This window comes from Pogoniulus pusillus, chromosome 1 (assembly GCF_015220805.1).
Source record: "Pogoniulus pusillus isolate bPogPus1 chromosome 1, bPogPus1.pri, whole genome shotgun sequence".
Taxonomy (NCBI): domain Eukaryota; kingdom Metazoa; phylum Chordata; class Aves; order Piciformes; family Lybiidae; genus Pogoniulus; species Pogoniulus pusillus.
In genome coordinates, this window is record NC_087264.1 from 6,952,246 (window position 1) to 6,974,105 (window position 21,860).

General features: G+C 51.0%; 3 protein-coding genes across 3 annotated transcripts in view; all 3 read left to right on the plus strand.

Moving 5' to 3' along the window:
• Positions 1-1,699, plus strand: part of LOC135182850 (nesprin-2-like) — a 277,205-nt gene extending 275,506 nt beyond the window's left edge. The window contains exons 117-118 of the mRNA XM_064157392.1: positions 121-164; positions 839-1,699. Of these exons, the coding sequence (XP_064013462.1) occupies positions 121-164; positions 839-1,064 (270 nt within the window). The 3' untranslated portion in view covers positions 1,065-1,699. The remainder of the gene's footprint in view (positions 1-120; positions 165-838) is intronic.
• Positions 1,700-3,405: 1,706 nt separating this feature from the next.
• Positions 3,406-9,873, plus strand: LOC135181007 (uncharacterized). Its single transcript, XM_064153944.1, has 8 exons — positions 3,406-3,599; positions 4,746-4,872; positions 5,490-5,599; positions 5,972-6,116; positions 6,647-6,741; positions 7,649-7,883; positions 8,911-8,954; positions 9,502-9,873. Exons 1-8 carry the CDS (start codon positions 3,406-3,408, stop codon positions 9,719-9,721), a joined length of 1,170 nt encoding a protein of 389 aa, XP_064010014.1. The 3' UTR covers positions 9,722-9,873.
• Positions 9,874-11,376: 1,503 nt separating this feature from the next.
• Positions 11,377-20,100, plus strand: LOC135181018 (uncharacterized). The gene is made up of 10 exons (XM_064153948.1): positions 11,377-11,553; positions 13,454-13,603; positions 13,693-13,808; positions 14,941-15,067; positions 15,712-15,821; positions 16,194-16,338; positions 16,869-16,963; positions 17,871-18,105; positions 19,133-19,176; positions 19,729-20,100. The coding sequence occupies exons 1-10, from the start codon at positions 11,377-11,379 to the stop codon at positions 19,946-19,948; spliced, it is 1,419 nt and encodes a 472-aa protein (XP_064010018.1). The 3' UTR covers positions 19,949-20,100.
• Positions 20,101-21,860: the final 1,760 nt, after the last annotated feature.

A 21,860-nucleotide genomic window follows, 5' to 3' on the forward strand; every position in this document is an offset into this window, starting at 1 on the left:
AGATGCATGTGCCTTATTAGACAGTTTACAGCAGGACTTTAAAGTGTACAAGTGTCCCAGAGACAGAGAAATACTTGCAGTTTCTGAAACTTGGATGCTAAAAGCTTTTTCTCTCCCCAGATCACCAGAAAAACTGCAGATGGCAGAGACAGCAGCAGCAGAAGGTATTGCTTTATATTGACTTGATCTCTTTACGAGTGGTGAGAACAGCATAGGCAAGCTGCGTGCCAGCAGAAACCTGGGTAGCTGTTCCTCTCAGGCTGACATACAGGTGGAAGTGCTTTCTGTAGTGTCTCTACTACCTGCCAGCTGTGGGCTGTACCATGGTGAATGCTTTCCCTTAGCACTCCTGCACTGATGTGCAACCTTGGCTTTTCTTCACTCCTGAGAAAATATTTTGGTTTGTGCCAAGTAGGGGATTGTTTTCATTTTAAATCTTCTGTTAATTCCACCAGCATACCTGAAACTTGCAGCTTAGAGACACTTATTGCAAGTAGACAAGGAAGAACAAAAGGAGAACTTCAGCCTTGGTACTTGAAGGCTTGTTCAAATGATAGACCGCAGAGGTGTAAAGGCAGAGGGAAGCCTGACCGCTCTGAATCTGAATAGTGCCTTTCTTCCTCAGTAGTGAGGACAGCAAACACAACCCAGTGGGTGGCTTCCCACTGAGCATTCTGGCACGCTCTCAAGTCATAGTTGAAGTGTTTCATGTGCAGGGCATTTTCCTGTAGATACGCAGCCCTGCATCTTGGGAGGGTAATGAGAACCTAAGAGAGGGAGTTAAAATAATTTCTTTAATTCAAACTCTAAAATGCCTTTTTTTCTTTTCCCTTTTCAGAGGTGCAAGCCAACTACAACCTACTCAAGCAATTCCTCGGTCTCCCTCCTTCTTTTACCGTGTACTAAGAGCAGCTTTACCTCTTCAGTTGTTCTTTCTCCTGCTTTTACTTCTAGCTTGCATGATCCCATCTTCAGAGGAGGATTACAGCTGCACCCAGGCAAACAATTTTGCCCGTTCTTTTTATCCCATGCTGAGATACACCAATGGGCCTCCACCAACTTAGGAAGCAGCCCAAGAACCTTCAGCTGTCCCCAAATACACTCTCTGCGGTGCTTCTTTCATGCAACTAGCATCAACTAAGCCGTGACGGCATGTAACTAAATACAGAGACTTTGTACTGTGTTAGTTCCTCAGACTAGCCACTACAGCACCCTCGCAGCCTGCACACCTCTGTGTGGGTTGCTGCTGCCTCACCTTTATAGCCTCCTTTTCCTGTCACAGGAAATGTGTTAAATTTCACATCTCAAAATGTATATCTGGACAAAATCTCATCATTTTTGTACGGAAAACAAACTTTTTCTATAGATTTTTAAACTGTAAGCAACACACTTTATACTTTGATGCGAGAGATACACTATTTTATAGGTGCAGTATTCTTAAGTTTGCAGGGAGTTACTAGCCACAGAAACTACACCACAGAATCTTAGACACAGCAGCCTGTCTCGGGTTAGCACGACAAACACGCAGGTGAAGAGGCGCTTTGCCTGAAATGATTTCTGCACACAAGTCACATTACCTGTGTCTTTTTGGTACTGTAGTCTCTTGGTGGGAAAAACATCTCCATCTTTTTGAATCTTTCTGGTTGTACTTTATTCATCTAACATGTTCAATAAAAGGTTGCACAGCTGTGTTGTTTTACATCTGGTATTCTAGTGGTTAGGACTGGTGAGTTTCTTTTGGTACCATCATTGAAATAAGAAAGGGTTGTACTGCCTGGAGATGGTTGATGTCTTTGCTAGATGAACGTGGCTACGTAGACTATGCCTGATGTAAACAAATAATGTCATGACTGTTCATCTTCTGGCAGGGGGATTCATGAAGCAAGTTCCTTGGTGTTCTGTGGGAATGCAGTGTGAGAAGGAATAGTAACATCTGTGACCATTCAGCCTTGGTTTCCACAGTGTTCTTGCGCTCCAAGACAGTTCTGTAGCAAACCAACAACTTCTTCCCAAGCACAGTGTCAAAAAAAGCCATAGTTTATTTCCAGGATATTAAACTAAATGAGTCCTTTAACCATGATGCAGCTTAGCTGCAAAGATATCAACACGGTTTAGTACATTTGGACATCACAATATAGCACATTTCAGTAGTGGTACCATACAGTAGTTTACATCCAAGCTGTGTACTCAAACATGGGTCAAGGTAGGCCAGCCCTCTACTCATGTGTCTTGACCTCAGTCTCAGGTAGTTGTGTCTGGCTTCCAGCCTGCTGAAGACACCTGGATCTGGGAGCACTTCCACAAAAACTATTTCCTCACAACCTATTTGATACCATTTTGCTTCTAGTTGATTTTATCTGTTGCACAATATATAAAGTACTTAAAAAGTATTTTAGTCATCATCTCACTTCCATTGCAGACTTGCAGTGAGGGTGTAAGGCTGAAAGAAAACATGGCAAAGCCCCGACAGCAATACAATCTCCTGCCAGACACCTGGCAGCTGCCAGGCCTTGCCAGAGACCTGAGAAAGACCACAGCACCTCCTCAGAGGCCAGACTCTTACCCTGCTTCTCTTGTGGGCTTGCCCCAACGAATTTGAATGACCACAGAGCACACTCAGCCTAAGGTATGCATGGAGCCCAGCGGGAGAGAGGCATTTTAAGTTGAATCCTGTCAGAGTAAGTGGCCTTGCAGTTCCATCCCTTTGACTGGCGCATCCTCTGGATACTTCTGTGGATTGAGTGAGTCCTCCTCCCTCTGGTGAGTGTCTATTGATTCTGGATATGTTCTTGAACGAGTCTTTGTGCCTTTTGTGTGACTGATGGGTTTTGGGTACTCTTGAGCAGGAGGAGGTAGAGTAGGAGGAGGCTTTGACACACACATTTTGGTTCTTACTAGAAAGAAAATTCCTGAAAGCTAAAGAATGGGCTGTGCAGTAGCACATTCTTGACTCACATCCAAACTGGGAATTTTGTCAGAAGCAGTGCCAAGCAATGTAAGTTAGCTGTATGGCACTGGCACAGGTTATTGCTAAGCTGCTCTCCATCATTTGTAAAAGGGAATGGAGAACATGGGAGTTGCCTAAAAATGGGAAGAAAGCCAGTATCGTTCCAGCCTTCAAAAAGGGCAAGAAAGAGGACCTAGGAAACCACAGGCCAGTCAGCCTCACCTCCATCCGTGAAAAGATGATGGAACAGCTCGTTCTGAGGAACATCTCTTAACGTGGAAAATATTGTCAGAAGGGGTCAACGTGGATTCACCACGCACAGCCTCCGCCGGCAGGTCCGTGGCATGGCGTAGGCCAGTTAGCCAAGGCAACGAGAGCTCGTGTCTCCGTTCCCGGAGCCCCCCCAAGTTCGCGGTGGAGTCGCGGCTGGCAGGCTTGAACGAGGGCGTGAGCGCACAATGGGTGCCGCACCAGGGATGCCGCACAATGGGAGGCGAGGCCGTTGCCGGGCAACGCCTGTCTGCGCGCCTATAAAGCCGGCGCCGGCAGCGCCGCGGAGCCGGAGCGTCGTGAGCGGCCCTGGTGCGGCGGTTTGGCTACAGCCGGGCGAGAGGCGGCGCCAGCAGCGCGAGGAGCGCGGTCAGCGAGCGAGGTGCGGGCAGGTGGCGGAGCCCCGCAGGGGTCCAGGGCTTCGGGGAGCGGGAGGGTTCTTGGGGACGGTGTGCCCGGTGCGGGCGGTGCTTAGCTGCAGGCCACACAAAGCAACACGAGACCACTGCCAGCTAGAGCGTGAGGCAGAGGAGCCTGGCGGCCATCAACCCAGGTGTGCCGGGTCCTGGACACTCGGCTCCTGAGACCTGTGCCCTCTGCTTGGGGTCAGCTGCAGGAACAAAGCTCTCATCTTCCGTTGTGGGGATGCAGAGTCTGAGCTGCACTGGGGCATCCAACAATCCCTTCGAGACTTACTTTCTGCCCTGCTTTTTATGCCCAAAGCAGCTGGCCCTGGCACGGCCAAAGACAGCAGTAGGATGCCTGTTTTGTCTAACCCAGGACGTGCCTGAGCTACTTCCCTGACAAAAGAAGGACACAGCAACAAACCATCCTGAAGCAGGACTGCTGCGGGTTTGGGTTTGCAGTGTCTACAAGTGCGTGGCAAATGGAAGAAGCCATGCTTGCCCCAGCAGGGATTACATGAGTGTAATAATGCAAGAGGCATAGGAAAGAAAGAGTATATCCCCCCCTTTAGTTTGGCATGAGAACCCTGAAGTGGCCAGGCTGTGAGTCCAGTGAGCCTGCACTGTCAGAGCACCAGCACACGAGGGACGCTAGCTCTCCAGAGTCTGGCACTGCTGCCTTCCACGCAGAACAGTTTCTCTTGGAGTTTTCAGGGAAGGCAAGCTTGGTCTCTGGCTCAAACTGGCTGCTTCCTGAGAGGAGCAAGGCACTCAGCTTCCTCCCACTTCGGGTTGATTTTGGTGAGCAGGAATAAGCGATCCATTCTGTCAAGACCTTTTTACTTTTGGGGGTGCTCTCTGCAGGCGTGGCTGACAGGATAGTGCTGCCTTGAAGCCTGGTGACCTTCTTATTTCCAGCAAATCCTTGCACTTCTAAATGCTGCCTGTGGCTTGGTCTGAAGCCTGCACAGTGCCTTTCCAAGTAGGAAAATACTTCAGCTTGAGGAAATGCTTGTTGGGCCATCGTCAAGTGAGCACCGCGCTTAGATGTTTAGGTCCTTTTAAACTGTGATTGGTATGTCAGGCCTGCCCATGAAGTAGTAACCAAAGCAGATCGTTTGCAGCTTGCACAGTTACAGACTGACCTCAGTGTGGTCTGTCATGGAGCGTGAAGATTTCACAGAAGTCAGCCTGGAGGCACCTCTTGTGCTGTTAGTGGAGTCTCTGAGAAATCAGATCAGGACTGTCCAGGTAAAGCGACTGCAGTTGTCCTGCTTTCTGTACTTCCTTTTGTGCCTTTCAACAAGCAACCCAGCAAAGTCTCCTGAGAAACACAGAGAGGTGACCCGATCAGCTTGCTCTGTGTTACAGTGCTGCTGGAGTCAGGGGAATGGTTTTTTTCTTTGCCCCCAGAGGCAGTGAGGCTTATTCCCAGATTTTGTTCTTTATTTAGCACATCAGTTCAAGCAGGGTGTGATTCAGGGGTAGCTTAAGGTTCAGAGGTACAGGGCAGCTGCAACAACATCTGCTTACTGATGCTGGAAGGCATCCCCATAGGAAGCACCCCAGGTCCTTACTCTCCACTGCACTTGGGAGTTGAGGTGGACCTGTGCGCTCCACCACCCTCCCTAATGCTAATGGCTAACTCAGTCCACATCCTGTTCGCATGGGCAGCAGCAAGACTGGCTGAAAGAGGAGGAGCCTCTATTTGGGCTTGGACCATGTCACCACAAAGTTAACTTCTTAGCAATTAGGATGAGGTGCTACACGTTTCAGAGTGCCATTCTTTCTACCGTGTCCTTCCCCACAGGGGAATCTGTTACTGGGTCCTTTGTGGCCACAACTAATTGTAATGATCCCTTTTGCAGTCTCTTCAAGATGAAGAAGAGAACATGCAGGAATGCTGGGGCAGACTCCAGGTTGCTGCCAGTAACCTGAAGAAGCACTGCCCCTCATCTGTCATGGGTGCCCTTGCTAGGTAAGCTTGTGAAAGAGAAGCCCCAGTTATTAGAGGTACAGAAAAGAGCCGTGCTGAGGCAGGTCTGGAGGTCTGCCAGACTTGCCAATCTGTGGGAAAACAACCTGCTTGTCTCAGGGTAGCTGTGTGAGGAGCAACTGCTACTCGCCTTTTGGTGATGGCTCACAGAGCACAAGATGGTGCTGTGCCAGAGTGCCTTCAGGAGCATGGTGTCAGGGTTCAGGCCCAGCTGGCAGTCAAGCCCCATGCAGCTGTTCACACAGCTTTATCCCAGCCCACCGTGCTGGGATGGGAAGGAAGCCACCGTGTTAGACCCTAGGCAGCCATACCCAGAAGAACAACTGCTGCCACCAAATCTCATTTGCTCCACAGTGTGTGTGAGGACCCTCAAAATGACAAGGAATTTGTTCAGAAATGCGAGCAGTGGATGAATTCCACAGCAGAAATTCACAAGACCTTCAAGAAAAGCATTCCTGGACACTTGGAAGAACTGCAGAAGGACCAGAGAGAGTATGAGGTAAAGCTAAATGTAAAAGTAGAAGCATCTTCTTGACTGGTGAAGGTGGGAGGCGATCGCTGGGAAGTGCCATGCCTTTATCAGTTGTCAGCACTTTGCAGAGGCTTTCACTCTTGAAAAGTGGCCAGCAGCTACTCAGAGGAAAACTTGACAGATGAAAGTCCTTTTCCAGAATGGATGGATCCATTTTTGCCAGGGATCCAATCAGCAGAAATACCTCCTGAAGTGCTGTGTCACGGAAGTCGTGGATTACTCCACCCCGCAGGTTATTGCCTCTTGGCCTGTGCCAGAGTAGTGTAGCCTGTGGCAAGTGGCTCAGCAGTTTGTGTAAGAACTGCACTTAAACGATGCAGAAAAAACCTCCACTTGTGGTAAATCAGAAGCATGGTGAAGTGTTCTCACAGTGAGCTTCATGTTGCCACAGTGGACCACAGCTTCACACTAGGGGCGGGGTGTTTCTATCTCTTCTTGCTGTCACTGCTGCCACTTGCAGTGAACACTTACAGCTGTTGTTCTCCTGCTATTTTCAGGAGCTGCAAAACGAAATTTCCACAAATGAGCAGAGATTTAATTCTGTGATGGAAAATGTTCTACCTTCCTGGGAATCTGGAGATCCAGAGAAAAGGTAATCTATTTGTTTTTCTCCCCAAGGTCATGGTAATTCAGTGAATGTGCCCTCTCCCATAGAGGTGGTACTGTGTCTACCCCTGGCACACTGGACAGGCCGTTGAGTCCTCAGCCACAAACCCCCAAAAGAGGTGTAGCTAAACCTGTTTTTTATCAGGTCCATTTTCTCATCATCAGTGGCGAGAAAGAGAGCAGCAGCAAGTAATGCTTGTGAGCAGAGGTTCAGCTGCCTCAGGTTTTTGCTGGGAAGACACTGTTACCCCTCCCTGCCCAAGCTTGCTGCTTCCAGACAGTTGGCAGGAGAGCGTGTGTGCTCCCCTCAGCCACTTCAGTCTGAAGCCCGTGGCTTGGCTTAAAGCTACCCCAGGGAAGGTAGGGCTAAGCTCAGCAAAGCTGCTGGCCTGAACAGTCTTGCAGCTCCCTCCGCAAACACAGGCATTTGTGCAAGAGCTAACGTGGGGGCCACAGCCTCCTGCAGAGGAGCAGAACTGGGAGATGGAGTTGTCTTAATCCCCCCAGCTACACCTGCTGGATCATGTAACCATGCTGTAGGAAGAGGGCAAAAGCCTGTCTGAACGGGTTCGCTAACAACACACAGGGACTTCCCACTCGGCAGTGAGGTCCCACTGCTGTAGGAGAGCAGAGCCCCTCAGAGTTGAACTGCCAGCTAAACAGACTGGGAAAAGCACAGATCAGTTTTGCAGCACCATCAGAGACCTTGTCTCACTTGCATCGACCTGCTGCTGGTTCTCCAGACAAGTGTTCAGTGCTTATTGTGAAGGCTGCCCTCCACAGATTTCTATGCCAGAACAGGAAGAATGCCTTACGTGGAAAGCCAGCAGAGTGGTTGTAAAATGGAGCCCTACAATGAAGATATGTGAACACTTCACACTTTGCATTTTCAGAGGACAGTTACTTTCCAAGTTCACACTGATGAAGGAGCAGTGGCACCATGTTAGCTGGGTGGTGCAGCAGAGAAAGAAAAGCATCGATGGATTTCTGAGACTGTGGCATCTCTTCCTGTGTTGCCTGCTGAGTCTCAACAGATGTCTCGTGGATACCAAGAGCTTTGTCGCATCTGTGAAGACCCAGGACTGCCACAGCCACCACCAGCGTAGGAATCTCATTAAAGAGTTGAAGGTACTGTGCTTATTTCTCAGCACTCCAAATCTGTGGAGTTTTCCCAAACTGAAGCAACTTCCTCTGTCCAGTAAGGCAAAAAGCTTCACTATCGTGTGCTTTGGGGGGAAAACTCCTTGCTGACACTTAAAGCTGTGAGCACAGATGAGAAAAGAGGGACACTGTGAAATGCTCCCTGTCCTGGGAAACCTCCTGGCCCCTGTTGTCCTTTAGTGGCCTGCTATGCTTTAAATGTAGGACAGAGATTGGATGTGGAAATACAGAGTGGCAGGATGCTCCCATCTGGACAGTGGATCTTCCAGGCAATGAGTTGTGCAGTTTATGTGCTGTGGAAAATCTTTTCCTTTGTCAGCCTTTAGTTCTTGGGTGTGCACATACCTGTGCACTTCTTTGGTTAACAGCTAAGTAAAACCAACCCAGGAAGTCGATGGTTTCATCTGATTTTCTGAAGCCAAAAAGGGCATCTCCGTTTGTGAGTTTGCTTCTTCCCTACTGAAATGTCATCAGTGAGCTTCTAAAGCTTTGGCTAGGCACAGCTTAGAAAGGTCGTTTCTCTTTCTCTTGAAGAGTAAGGCAGTGATCCTGCAGAGGTGGCAAGCCCTGTACTCTGCAGTCATCGAGACCGGGGAGAAGCTGCGCTCTGTCTCCAATCCAGAGATCAGTGCTGATCTCCAGGAGGAGCTGAGCCAGTTACAGCAGAGTTGGGAGGAAACGCAGGTGGAGCTGGAGAAGGTGCAGCTGTCCAACACGCTACAGGTAGATGATGGTGTCTTGAGGGAGGAGCAGCAGCTGCTTCTCCAGTCTTTTGGGTCTCCCAATCTATGGCCATGCCCAGGGCTGAGCTCTGTAGCAACAAGGCAAATAGTGAGCATCTGCTCCCTGCTCTGAGGGAGGTGCCTGTCATGAGGGCTTGTGGGAAGCTCCTCCTGTTGCTGGCCTGATCTCAGTCTACAAGTGTCCCTTTTGAGGCAGAGAAATCCCTTGCAGTTTCTGAAGCTTGGATACTAAAAGCTCTTTCTCTCACCAGCTCACCAAGAGAAGTGCAGATGACAGAGGCAGCAGCACCACAAGGTATTGCTTTCTATTGCCCTGATCTCTAGATAGATGGTGAGAACAGCTGAATGCTAGCAGAAAGCTGTGCAGCTGTTCCTCTCAGGCCCATATATGCCGGTGGAGGTGCCTTCTGCCCACCTGCAGTGTCTCCCCTATGCTCCAGCTCTGGGCTGCAGCACCCTGAATGCTTTCCTTTAGCACTCTGCACCTAGACCCGTGTATCAGTGTTGACCCTTGGCTTGCCTTGCCTCTGGTGAAAACACCTGCTTAGCTAATTGTGTTAAGATTGAAACCTAACCTGTGTGTTAGGTTTAAATCTTCTGTTAATTGCACCAGCACACCAGGAAAAAGAAACTTGCAGCTTAGAGACACAACAGACCATGAAGGGCAAAGGGGGAGTACTTGACCCCCAAGAACATGAGAGTCTGTCCAAAGAGCTAATCTTGCAATGCCATGGCAGAGCCTGATCCCTGCATCTTGGAAGGGGAGTGGGAACCCTAGAGAGGGAGTTAAAGCTACTCCTGCAATTCCAACTCTGATGTGCCTTTTCTTCTGTTCTTTTCAGCGGCAGAAGCGATCGCCGAGGACTTGCTCAGCCCACATCGCTCTTTCGCCGGGCTGTGGCTTGGGCACTTGTACTGTTTGTGTTGCTCCTGCTTTTGCTGTTCTTCCTCACTTCTGTCATTGTCCCTTCTGATGAGTTTGACAGATGCATGTCTGTCAACAACTTTGCCCGTTCCTTCAATCTCATGCTGCAATACCCACATGGGCCTCCACCATTGTAGGAAGCGGCCCAGGAACCCTCAGTGGCAGCACTCTCTCTGTTGCTACATAGGCTCTCTGCAGTGCTTTGTCATGGGGAACTTCTTCATCCTTTCTTGTTCTGTTTTCTTCACTTTAAATGTTCAATAAAGTTTGTTGTTAGTGTTAGGTCATATTACAGTGTAAGGAGCAAGGCTGTGTTGCTTTCCTTTGAAGGTCCAGCAGTGCCTCTCTTCTGGTCAAGCTCTCCACCACCAGTGCTAGAAAGTTTTCCCCAAGCCACTCTAGCAGTTGCCAGGATGCACACAGCATTTCCCTGTGCTGCTTTTCCTTCTGTCACGCTGCAGTACCCCAGTGCACTTCCAGAAACTTAGAAAGTCACCAGAGAATCTTTAGTGATATTGACAGAGAAGTATCAATGAACTCGTGAAACAGTGGTAGCTCTTCAGGAGGTCCCGGCTGTGTGAGGAGCAGCTGCTGTGAGCCTTTCTGTGATGGCTCACAGAGCACAAACAGTGCTGGTAGGCATGGGTTTCAGTATGAATGCAAAGATGCTCCTCTAGTTATCTGAAATCAAAAAGTCACTACTAAGCTCTTCTTTTACTGTGAGGAAAATCAAACCCAAACTAGAGCATGCAAGTCTTGCAGTTTGTCCTCAGCTTTCTCAGGGGCTTTCCAACTGAGTTCTGGGCCTTTTAATTTGGCCAGTTTTTCAGTTGCTATTTATATTCCAAGTAATTTGAGGGGAAAGTCTGGGTGTTTGTGGGTAAAGGTGATAACAAAGTGTCCAGCTTGTTATACCTGTCCACACACAGCCTCCACCTGGAGCTCTTCTTGTCCAGGGTATGATGTATTCTAATGACCACAGGGCACACTCAACCTAGGGGACCCAGTGGGAGAGGAGAGGGATTTTGAGTTGGATCCCCTAGGGCCCTGGCAGGCTTCAACTCTCCCCTTTGACTGGAACAGCCCCTGGACACTTCTGTGGATTGAGCGAGTGCTTGCTGTCGCTTTGGTGAGTGTACATTGCTTCTGAATGTGACCTTGAGCACTCCCTTGTGCCTTTTGTGCGAGTGATGGGGTTTGGGTGCCCTGCAGCAGAAGGGTTTGCACACAGGTTTTGCGCTGGCTTCTGTCTGGCAGTGTCAGAGCTTAAGAGAACTGCAGAATCGTTAAGGCTGGGAAAGACTCTCAAGATTATATATAGAGTCTGTGATTGCCTAGGGACGAAGGGAAGTGTGTACAGGGCATTTTGGAGCTCTTTCAGATATGCTCCCGACCATGACCTCCATGTTCCAAAAGCTGAAGCTGCAGCACAAGGAGTGTGTGTGTGTGTGCCAAGGCAATGATCCTCCTCAACACCAGTACATACGCAGCTAAGTGTGACACCCCCCAGAGTGTACCTTTTGGGGGCGCCTGGGAAATCAGCCTCTGGAAATGGCACCACTATCTCATGAGATAAAGTGGTGGAAGAGAAGAAGAGGAAAGGCCTTCTGCCTGCCTGGGCGTGAGGGCTGTTGCTCAGGGAACTCGTCTGAGCCGTCTCGTTTGCCGGACTTGGGGGCTACGTCCTGTTGTAAGAAGTGCGTGGCCAGACCCAACGCCTGGAAGCTATGGCAGGGTGGGGCTCATGGTGCAGGCTGCGCCGACGGCCTTTGCAAGAAGCACTTTGGCTGCGATGCGTCTCCCTTGCGCCCTGAGAAAGCGGCGGTTGGGCGCGGAGCAGCGAGGCGCGGAGGGGCGCGGGGAGCGGCGGGAGCAGGGGCGGGGCTCGCGGGCCCTCCCTCCGGGCCGTGGCGCCGCCTCCGGCGCTGTGCCTGGCAGGATAGCGCTACCTGCTACGCTGGCTGCGCCTGTACTGCCAGCCAGTTTCTGTAGGTCCTTAGGAACGCGTTGCAGCGAGCGGGGTGCAGCACAGTGCTTTGCAGTCACAAGCTCACTCTGTTGTTTAGCAGCACTTGTACACATTTGTTCAGGATGTTTCAGCTACCAAGGACACCCCAGTTAGAATTCCTCTTCTACGTGTGTTCAGTATGTCATCTAACAGAACACTTTCGTTCTGAGGATGCACACTTCATTGGGAACGATTCCGCAGGGTGTTCAGTCTCTGCACGTTGCTGACTCACAGAAAGGGTTTTCTTTTCTCTCTTAGACCTCCAAGTCAATTTGCTCATTGGAATGAAACGGTGTCTAGAATAAAGGTTTGCTTGTTATGAGAAGGAGTCATTTCACCCGTTTATGTGGATTTGGGGCACCTTTTCTACAGGTTTCTATCTAGATTGTGTTTCTTAGGGGGGAGTGCAGCAAATAAAAGGCTTCAAACTGGCTGTAATGTACAGCTCCTAGTGACTTCTGCTATAAGTGCAGGTGCCAACTGGTATCCCAGCAGCATGTCTGATGCCCACAGCTTGGCTTAAAGCTGCCAGGGAAGGCAGGGCTATGCTCAGCAAAGCTGCTGGCCTGAACACTCTTGCAGCTACTCCACACAGAATCATAGAATCAACCAAGTTGAAAGAGACTTCCAAGTTCATTCAGTCCAACGTATCCCACCTATCCATCCAGTCCAACCTATCCAACCAACTAGGTCATGGCACTAAGTGCCTCATCCAGGCTTTCCTTCAACACCTCCAGGGATGGTGACTCCACCATCAACCTGGGCAGTGCATTCTAATGGCAGTTCTCTCTCTCTCTGTGAAGGGCTTTCTCCTAACATGCAGCCTACACCTCCCTTGCCACAACTTGAGACTGTGTCCCCTTGTTCTCTTGCTGCTTGCCTGGCAGAAGACATCGACCCCCACCTGGCTACAGCCTCCCTTCAGGTAGTTGTAGACAGCAATGAGGTCACCCCTGAGCCTCCTCAAAGCTAAACAACCCCCATCTCCCTCAGCCTCTCCTCACAGGATTTGTGTTCCAGGCCTCTCACCAGTTTTGTTGCCCTTCTCTGGACATGTTCCAGCACCTCAACATCTCTCTTGAATTGAGGAGCCCAGAACTGGACACAGTACTCAAGGCGTGGCCTGACCAATGCCGAGTACAGGGGCAGAATAACCTCCCTTGTCCTACTGGCCACACTCTTCCTGATACAGGCTTGGATGCCATTGGCTCTCTTGGCCATCTGGGCACACTGTTGGCTCATCTTCAGCTACTCTCTTCCAGTACCCCCAGGCACCTCTCTGCCTGGCTGCTCTCCAGCCACTTTGTTGCCAGCATGTAGTGCTGCTTGGGGTTGTTGTGGCCAAAGTGTAGAACCCTGCGCTTGGCCTTGTTCAATCTCATCCCATTGGCCTCTGCCCACCCATCCAGCACGGCAAGGTCCCTCTGCAGGGCTCTCCTGCCCTCCAACAGATCCACACCTGCTCCTAGCTTGGTGTCATCTGCAAACTTTCTGATGCTGCACTCAGTCCCCTGGTCCAGATAACCAATATAGAAGTAGAACAGGACAGGGCCCAGCACGGATCCCTGGGAACACCACTAGTGGCAGCTGCCAACTGTCACCACCACTCTCTGGGCTCAGCCTGCCAGCCAGTTTGTGACCCATTTCAGAGTGCATCTGTCCAAGCCACGAGCTGACAGCTTTGCTAGGAGCTTCTTGTGGCAGACAGAGTCGAAGTCTTCACTGAAGTCCAGGTGGACTACATCCACAGCCTGCCCCACGTTCACCAGAAAGGGGAAAGGAAAAGGTGCCGCAACACCTGACAGGCTCCGTCTGGTTCTGTTGCTGCAGTCTGTCTGCACATGTCCTGACTCCTGTCCAGCCTACTCCACATGTCCACGCACAGCCTCCGCCGGCAGGTCCGTGGCATGGCGTAGGCCAGTTAGCCAAGGCAACGAGAGCTCGTGTCTCCGTTCCCGGAGCCCCCCCCAAGTTCGCGGTGGAGTCGCGGCTGGCAGGCTTGAACGAGGGCGTGAGCGCACAATGGGTGCCGCACCAGGGATGCCGCACAATGGGAGGCGAGGCCGTTGCCGGGCAACGCCTGTCTGCGCGCCTATAAAGCCGGCGCCGGCAGCGCCGCGGAGCCGGAGCGTCGTGAGCGGCCCTGGTGCGGCGGTTTGGCTACAGCCGGGCGAGAGGCGGCGCCAGCAGCGCGAGGAGCGCGGTCAGCGAGCGAGGTGCGGGCAGGTGGCGGAGCCCCGCAGGGGTCCAGGGCTTCGGGGAGCGGGAGGGTTCTTGGGGACGGTGTGCCCGGTGCGGGCGGTGCTTAGCTGCAGGCCACACAAAGCAACACGAGACCACTGCCAGCTAGAGCGTGAGGCAGAGGAGCCTGGCGGCCATCAACCCAGGTGTGCCGGGTCCTGGACACTCGGCTCCTGAGACCTGTGCCCTCTGCTTGGGGTCAGCTGCAGGAACAAAGCTCTCATCTTCCGTTGTGGGGATGCAGAGTCTGAGCTGCACTGGGGCATCCAACAATCCCTTCGAGACTTACTTTCTGCCCAAAGCAGCTGGCCCTGGCACGGCCAAAGACAGCAGTAGGATGCCTGTTTTGTCTAACCCAGGACGTGCCTGAGCTACTTCCCTGACAAAAGAAGGACACAGCAACAAACCATCCTGAAGCAGGACTGCTGCGGGTTTGGGTTTGCAGTGTCTACAAGTGCGTGGCAAATGGAAGAAGCCATGCTTGCCCCAGCAGGGATTACATGAGTGTAATAATGCAAGAGGCATAGGAAAGAAAGAGTATATCCCCCCCTTTAGTTTGGCATGAGAACCCTGAAGTGGCCAGGCTGTGAGTCCAGTGAGCCTGCACTGTCAGAGCACCAGCACACGAGGGACGCTAGCTCTCCAGAGTCTGGCACTGCTGCCTTCCACGCAGAACAGTTTCTCTTGGAGTTTTCAGGGAAGGCAAGCTTGGTCTCTGGCTCAAACTGGCTGCTTCCTGAGAGGAGCAAGGCACTCAGCTTCCTCCCACTTCGGGTTGATTTTGGTGAGCAGGAATAAGCGATCCATTCTGTCAAGACCTTTTTACTTTTGGGGGTGCTCTCTGCAGGCGTGGCTGACAGGATAGTGCTGCCTTGAAGCCTGGTGACCTTCTTATTTCCAGCAAATCCTTGCACTTCTAAATGCTGCCTGTGGCTTGGTCTGAAGCCTGCACAGTGCCTTTCCAAGTAGGAAAATACTTCAGCTTGAGGAAATGCTTGTTGGGCCATCGTCAAGTGAGCACCGCGCTTAGATGTTTAGGTCCTTTTAAACTGTGATTGGTATGTCAGGCCTGCCCATGAAGTAGTAACCAAAGCAGATCGTTTGCAGCTTGCACAGTTACAGACTGACCTCAGTGTGGTCTGTCATGGAGCGTGAAGATTTCACAGAAGTCAGCCTGGAGGCACCTCTTGTGCTGTTAGTGGAGTCTCTGAGAAATCAGATCAGGACTGTCCAGGTAAAGCGACTGCAGTTGTCCTGCTTTCTGTACTTCCTTTTGTGCCTTTCAACAAGCAACCCAGCAAACTCTCCTGAGAAACACAGAGAGGTGACCCGATCAGCTTGCTCTGTGTTACAGTGCTGCTGGAGTCAGGGGAATGGTTTTTTTCTTTGCCCCCAGAGGCAGTGAGGCTTATTCCCAGATTTTGTTCTTTATTTAGCACATCAGTTCAAGCAGGGTGTGATTCAGGGGTAGCTTAAGGTTCAGAGGTACAGGGCAGCTGCAACAACATCTGCTTACTGATGCTGGAAGGCATCCCCATAGGAAGCACCCCAGGTCCTTACTCTCCACTGCACTTGGGAGTTGAGGTGGACCTGTGCGCTCCACCACCCTCCCTAATGCTAATGGCTAACTCAGTCCACGTCCTGTTCACATGGGCAGCAGCAAGACTGGCTGAAAGAGCAGGAGCCAAAGGTCGTTTCAAATAGCCTTCCTTGGCTGTTTGGGCTTGGACCATGTCACCACAAAGTTAACTTCTTAGCAATTAGGATGAGGTGCTACACGTTTCAGAGTGCCATTCTTTCTACCGTGTCCTTCCCCACAGGGGAATCTGTTACTGGGTCCTTTGTGGCCACAACTAATTGTAATGATCCCTTTTGCAGTCTCTTCAAGATGAAGAAGAGAACATGCAGGAATGCTGGGGCAGACTCCAGGTTGCTGCCAGTAACCTGAAGAAGCACTGCCCCTCATCTGTCATGGGTGCCCTTGCTAGGTAAGCTTGTGAAAGAGAAGCCCCAGTTATTAGAGGTACAGAAAAGAGCCGTGCTGAGGCAGGTCTGGAGGTCTGCCAGACTTGCCAATCTGTGGGAAAACAACCTGCTTGTCTCAGGGTAGCTGTGTGAGGAGCAACTGCTACTCGCCTTTTGGTGATGGCTCACAGAGCACAAGATGGTGCTGTGCCAGAGTGCCTTCAGGAGCATGGTGTCAGGGTTCAGGCCCAGCTGGCAGTCAAGCCCCATGCAGCTGTTCACACAGCTTTATCCCAGCCCACCGTGCTGGGATGGGAAGGAAGCCACCGTGTTAGACCCTAGGCAGCCATACCCAGAAGAACAACTGCTGCCACCAAATCTCATTTGCTCCACAGTGTGTGTGAGGACCCTCAAAATGACAAGGAATTTGTTCAGAAATGCGAGCAGTGGATGAATTCCACAGCAGAAATTCACAAGACCTTCAAGAAAAGCATTCCTGGACACTTGGAAGAACTGCAGAAGGACCAGAGAGAGTATGAGGTAAAGCTAAATGTAAAAGTAGAAGCATCTTCTTGACTGGTGAAGGTGGGAGGCGATCGCTGGGAAGTGCCATGCCTTTATCAGTTGTCAGCACTTTGCAGAGGCTTTCACTCTTGAAAAGTGGCCAGCAGCTACTCAGAGGAAAACTTGACAGATGAAAGTCCTTTTCCAGAATGGATGGATCCATTTTTGCCAGGGATCCAATCAGCAGAAATACCTCCTGAAGTGCTGTGTCACGGAAGTCGTGGATTACTCCACCCCGCAGGTTATTGCCTCTTGGCCTGTGCCAGAGTAGTGTAGCCTGTGGCAAGTGGCTCAGCAGTTTGTGTAAGAACTGCACTTAAACGATGCAGAAAAAACCTCCACTTGTGGTAAATCAGAAGCATGGTGAAGTGTTCTCACAGTGAGCTTCATGTTGCCACAGTGGACCACAGCTTCACACTAGGGGCGGGGTGTTTCTATCTCTTCTTGCTGTCACTGCTGCCACTTGCAGTGAACACTTACAGCTGTTGTTCTCCTGCTATTTTCAGGAGCTGCAAAACGAAATTTCCACAAATGAGCAGAGATTTAATTCTGTGATGGAAAATGTTCTACCTTCCTGGGAATCTGGAGATCCAGAGAAAAGGTAATCTATTTGTTTTTCTCCCCAAGGTCATGGTAATTCAGTGAATGTGCCCTCTCCCATAGAGGTGGTACTGTGTCTACCCCTGGCACACTGGACAGGCCGTTGAGTCCTCAGCCACAAACCCCCAAAAGAGGTGTAGCTAAACCTGTTTTTTATCAGGTCCATTTTCTCATCATCAGTGGCGAGAAAGAGAGCAGCAGCAAGTAATGCTTGTGAGCAGAGGTTCAGCTGCCTCAGGTTTTTGCTGGGAAGACACTGTTACCCCTCCCTGCCCAAGCTTGCTGCTTCCAGACAGTTGGCAGGAGAGCGTGTGTGCTCCCCTCAGCCACTTCAGTCTGAAGCCCGTGGCTTGGCTTAAAGCTACCCCAGGGAAGGTAGGGCTAAGCTCAGCAAAGCTGCTGGCCTGAACAGTCTTGCAGCTCCCTCCGCAAACACAGGCATTTGTGCAAGAGCTAACGTGGGGGCCACAGCCTCCTGCAGAGGAGCAGAACTGGGAGATGGAGTTGTCTTAATCCCCCCAGCTACACCTGCTGGATCATGTAACCATGCTGTAGGAAGAGGGCAAAAGCCTGTCTGAACGGGTTCGCTAACAACACACAGGGACTTCCCACTCGGCAGTGAGGTCCCACTGCTGTAGGAGAGCAGAGCCCCTCAGAGTTGAACTGCCAGCTAAACAGACTGGGAAAAGCACAGATCAGTTTTGCAGCACCATCAGAGACCTTGTCTCACTTGCATCGACCTGCTGCTGGTTCTCCAGACAAGTGTTCAGTGCTTATTGTGAAGGCTGCCCTCCACAGATTTCTATGCCAGAACAGGAAGAATGCCTTACGTGGAAAGCCAGCAGAGTGGTTGTAAAATGGAGCCCTACAATGAAGATATGTGAACACTTCACACTTTGCATTTTCAGAGGACAGTTACTTTCCAAGTTCACACTGATGAAGGAGCAGTGGCACCATGTTAGCTGGGTGGTGCAGCAGAGAAAGAAAAGCATCGATGGATTTCTGAGACTGTGGCATCTCTTCCTGTGTTGCCTGCTGAGTCTCAACAGATGTCTCGTGGATACCAAGAGCTTTGTCGCATCTGTGAAGACCCAGGACTGCCACAGCCACCACCAGCGTAGGAATCTCATTAAAGAGTTGAAGGTACTGTGCTTATTTCTCAGCACTCCAAATCTGTGGAGTTTTCCCAAACTGAAGCAACTTCCTCTGTCCAGTAAGGCAAAAAGCTTCACTATCGTGTGCTTTGGGGGGAAAACTCCTTGCTGACACTTAAAGCTGTGAGCACAGATGAGAAAAGAGGGACACTGTGAAATGCTCCCTGTCCTGGGAAACCTCCTGGCCCCTGTTGTCCTTTAGTGGCCTGCTATGCTTTAAATGTAGGACAGAGATTGGATGTGGAAATACAGAGTGGCAGGATGCTCCCATCTGGACAGTGGATCTTCCAGGCAATGAGTTGTGCAGTTTATGTGCTGTGGAAAATCTTTTCCTTTGTCAGCCTTTAGTTCTTGGGTGTGCACATACCTGTGCACTTCTTTGGTTAACAGCTAAGTAAAACCAACCCAGGAAGTCGATGGTTTCATCTGATTTTCTGAAGCCAAAAAGGGCATCTCCGTTTGTGAGTTTGCTTCTTCCCTACTGAAATGTCATCAGTGAGCTTCTAAAGCTTTGGCTAGGCACAGCTTAGAAAGGTCGTTTCTCTTTCTCTTGAAGAGTAAGGCAGTGATCCTGCAGAGGTGGCAAGCCCTGTACTCTGCAGTCATCGAGACCGGGGAGAAGCTGCGCTCTGTCTCCAATCCAGAGATCAGTGCTGATCTCCAGGAGGAGCTGAGCCAGTTACAGCAGAGTTGGGAGGAAACGCAGGTGGAGCTGGAGAAGGTGCAGCTGTCCAACACGCTACAGGTAGATGATGGTGTCTTGAGGGAGGAGCAGCAGCTGCTTCTCCAGTCTTTTGGGTCTCCCAATCTATGGCCATGCCCAGGGCTGAGCTCTGTAGCAACAAGGCAAATAGTGAGCATCTGCTCCCTGCTCTGAGGGAGGTGCCTGTCATGAGGGCTTGTGGGAAGCTCCTCCTGTTGCTGGCCTGATCTCAGTCTACAAGTGTCCCTTTTGAGGCAGAGAAATCCCTTGCAGTTTCTGAAGCTTGGATACTAAAAGCTCTTTCTCTCACCAGCTCACCAAGAGAAGTGCAGATGACAGAGGCAGCAGCACCACAAGGTATTGCTTTCTATTGCCCTGATCTCTAGATAGATGGTGAGAACAGCTGAATGCTAGCAGAAAGCTGTGCAGCTGTTCCTCTCAGGCCCATATATGCCGGTGGAGGTGCCTTCTGCCCACCTGCAGTGTCTCCCCTACGCTCCAGCTCTGGGCTGCAGCACCCTGAATGCTTTCCTTTAGCACTCTGCACCTAGACCCGTGTATCAGTGTTGATCCTTGGCTTGCCTTGCCTCCGGTGAAAACACCTGCTTAGCTAATTGTGTTAAGATTGAAACCTAACCTGTGTGTTAGGTTTAAGTCTTCTGTTAATTGCACCAGCACACCAGGAAAAAGAAACTTGCAGCTTAGAGACACAACAGACCATGAAGGGCAAAGGGGGAGTACTTGACCCCCAAGAACATGAGAGTCTGTCCAAAGAGCTAATCTTGCAATGCCAAGGCAGGGCAGAGCCTGATCCCTGCATCTTGGAAGGGGAGTGGGAACCCTAGAGAGGGAGTTAAAGCTACTCCTGTAATTCCAACTCTGATGTGCCTTTTCTTCTGTTCTTTTCAGCGGCAGAAGCGATCGCCGAGGACTTGCTCAGCCCACATCGCTCTTTCGCCGGGCTGTGGCTTGGGCACTTGTACTGTTTGTGTTGCTCCTGCTTTTGCTGTTCTTCCTCACTTCTGTCATTGTCCCTTCTGATGAGTTTGACAGATGCATGTCTGTCAACAACTTTGCCCGTTCCTTCAATCTCATGTTGCAATACCCACATGGGCCTCCACCATTGTAGGAAGCGGCCCAGGAACCCTCAGAGGCAGCACTCTCTCTGTTGCTACATAGGCTCTCTGCAGTGCTTTGTCATGGGGAACTTCTTCATCCTTTCTTGTTCTGTTTTCTTCACTTTAAATGTTCAATAAAGTTTGTTGTTAGTGTTAGGTCATATTACAGTGTAAGGAGCAAGGCTGTGTTGCTTTCCTTTGAAGGTCCAGCAGTGCCTGTCTTCTGGTCAAGCTCTCCACCACCAGTGCTAGAAAGTTTTCCCCAAGCCACTCTAGCAGTTGCCAGGATGCACACAGCATTTCCCTGTGTTGCTTTTCCTTCTGTCACGCTGCAGTACCCCAGTGCACTTCCAGAAACTTAGGAAGTCACCAGAGAATCTTTAGTGATATTGACAGAGAAGTATCAATGAACTCGTGAAACTGTGGTAGCTCTTCAGGAGGTCCCGGCTGTGTGAGGAGCAGCTGCTGTGAGCCTTTCTGTGATGGCTCACAGAGCACAAACAGTGCTGGTAGGCATGGGTTTCAGTATGAATGCAAAGATGCTCCTCTAGTGATCTGAAAAGCAAAAAGTCACTACTAAGCACTTCTTTTACTGTGAGGAAAATCAAACCCAAACTAGAGCATGCAAGTCTTGCAGTTTGTCCTCAGCTTTCTCAGGGGCTTTCCAGCTGAGTTCTGGGCCTTTTAATTTGGCCAGTTTTTCAGTTGCTATTTATATTCCAAGTAATTTGAGGGGAAAGTCTGGGTGTTTGTGGGTAAAGGTGATATCAAAGTGTCCAGCCTGTTATACCTGTCCACACACAGCCTCCACCTGGAGCTCTTCTTGTCCAGGGTATGATGTATTCTAATGACCACAGGGCACACTCAACCTAGGGGACCCAGTGGGAGAGGAGAGGGATTTTGAGTTGGATCCCCTAGGGCCCTGGCAGGCTTCAACTCTCCCCTTTGACTGGAACAGCCCCTGGACACTTCTGTGGATTGAGCGAGTGCTTGCTGTCTCTTTGGTGAGTGTACATTGCTTCTGAATGTGACCTTGAGCACTCCCTTGTGCCTTTTGTGCGAGTGATGGGGTTTGGGTGCCCTGCAGCAGAAGGGTTTGCACACAGGTTTTGCGCTGGCTTCTGTCTGGCAGTGTCAGAGCTTAAGAGAACTGCAGAATCGTTAAGGCTGGGAAAGACTCTCAAGATTATATATAGAGTCTGTGATTGCCTAGGGACGAAGGGAAGTGTGTACAGGGCATTTTGGAGCTCTTTCAGATATGCTCCCGACCATGACCTCCATGTTCCAAAAGCTGAAGCTGCAGCACAAGGAGTGTGTGTGTGTGTGCCAAGGCAATGATCCTCCTCAACACCAGTACATACGCAGCTAAGTGTGACACCCCCCAGAGTGTACCTTTTGGGGAAGACTGGGAAATCAGCCTCTGGAAATAGCACCACTATCTCATGAGATAAAGTGGTGGAAGAGAAGAAGAGGAAAGGCCTTCTGCCTGCCTGGGCGTGAGGGCTGTTGCTCAGGGAACTCGTCTGAGCCGTCTCGTTTGCCGGACTTGGGGGCTACGTCCTGTTGTAAGAAGTGCGTGGCCAGACCCAACGCCTGGAAGCTATGGCAGGGTGGGGCTCATGGTGCAGGCTGCGCCGACGGCCTTTGCAAGAAGCACTTTGGCTGCGATGCGTCTCCCTTGCGCCCTGAGAAAGCGGCGGTTGGGCGCGGAGCAGCGAGGCGCGGAGGGGCGCGGGGAGCGGCGGGAGCAGGGGCGGGGCTCGCGGGCCCTCCCTCCGGGCCGTGGCGCCGCCTCCGGCGCTGTGCCTGGCAGGATAGCGCTACCTGCTACGCTGGCTGCGCCTGTACTGCCAGCCAGTTTCTGTAGGTCCTTAGGAACGCGTTGCAGCGAGCGGGGTGCAGCACAGTGCTTTGCAGTCACAA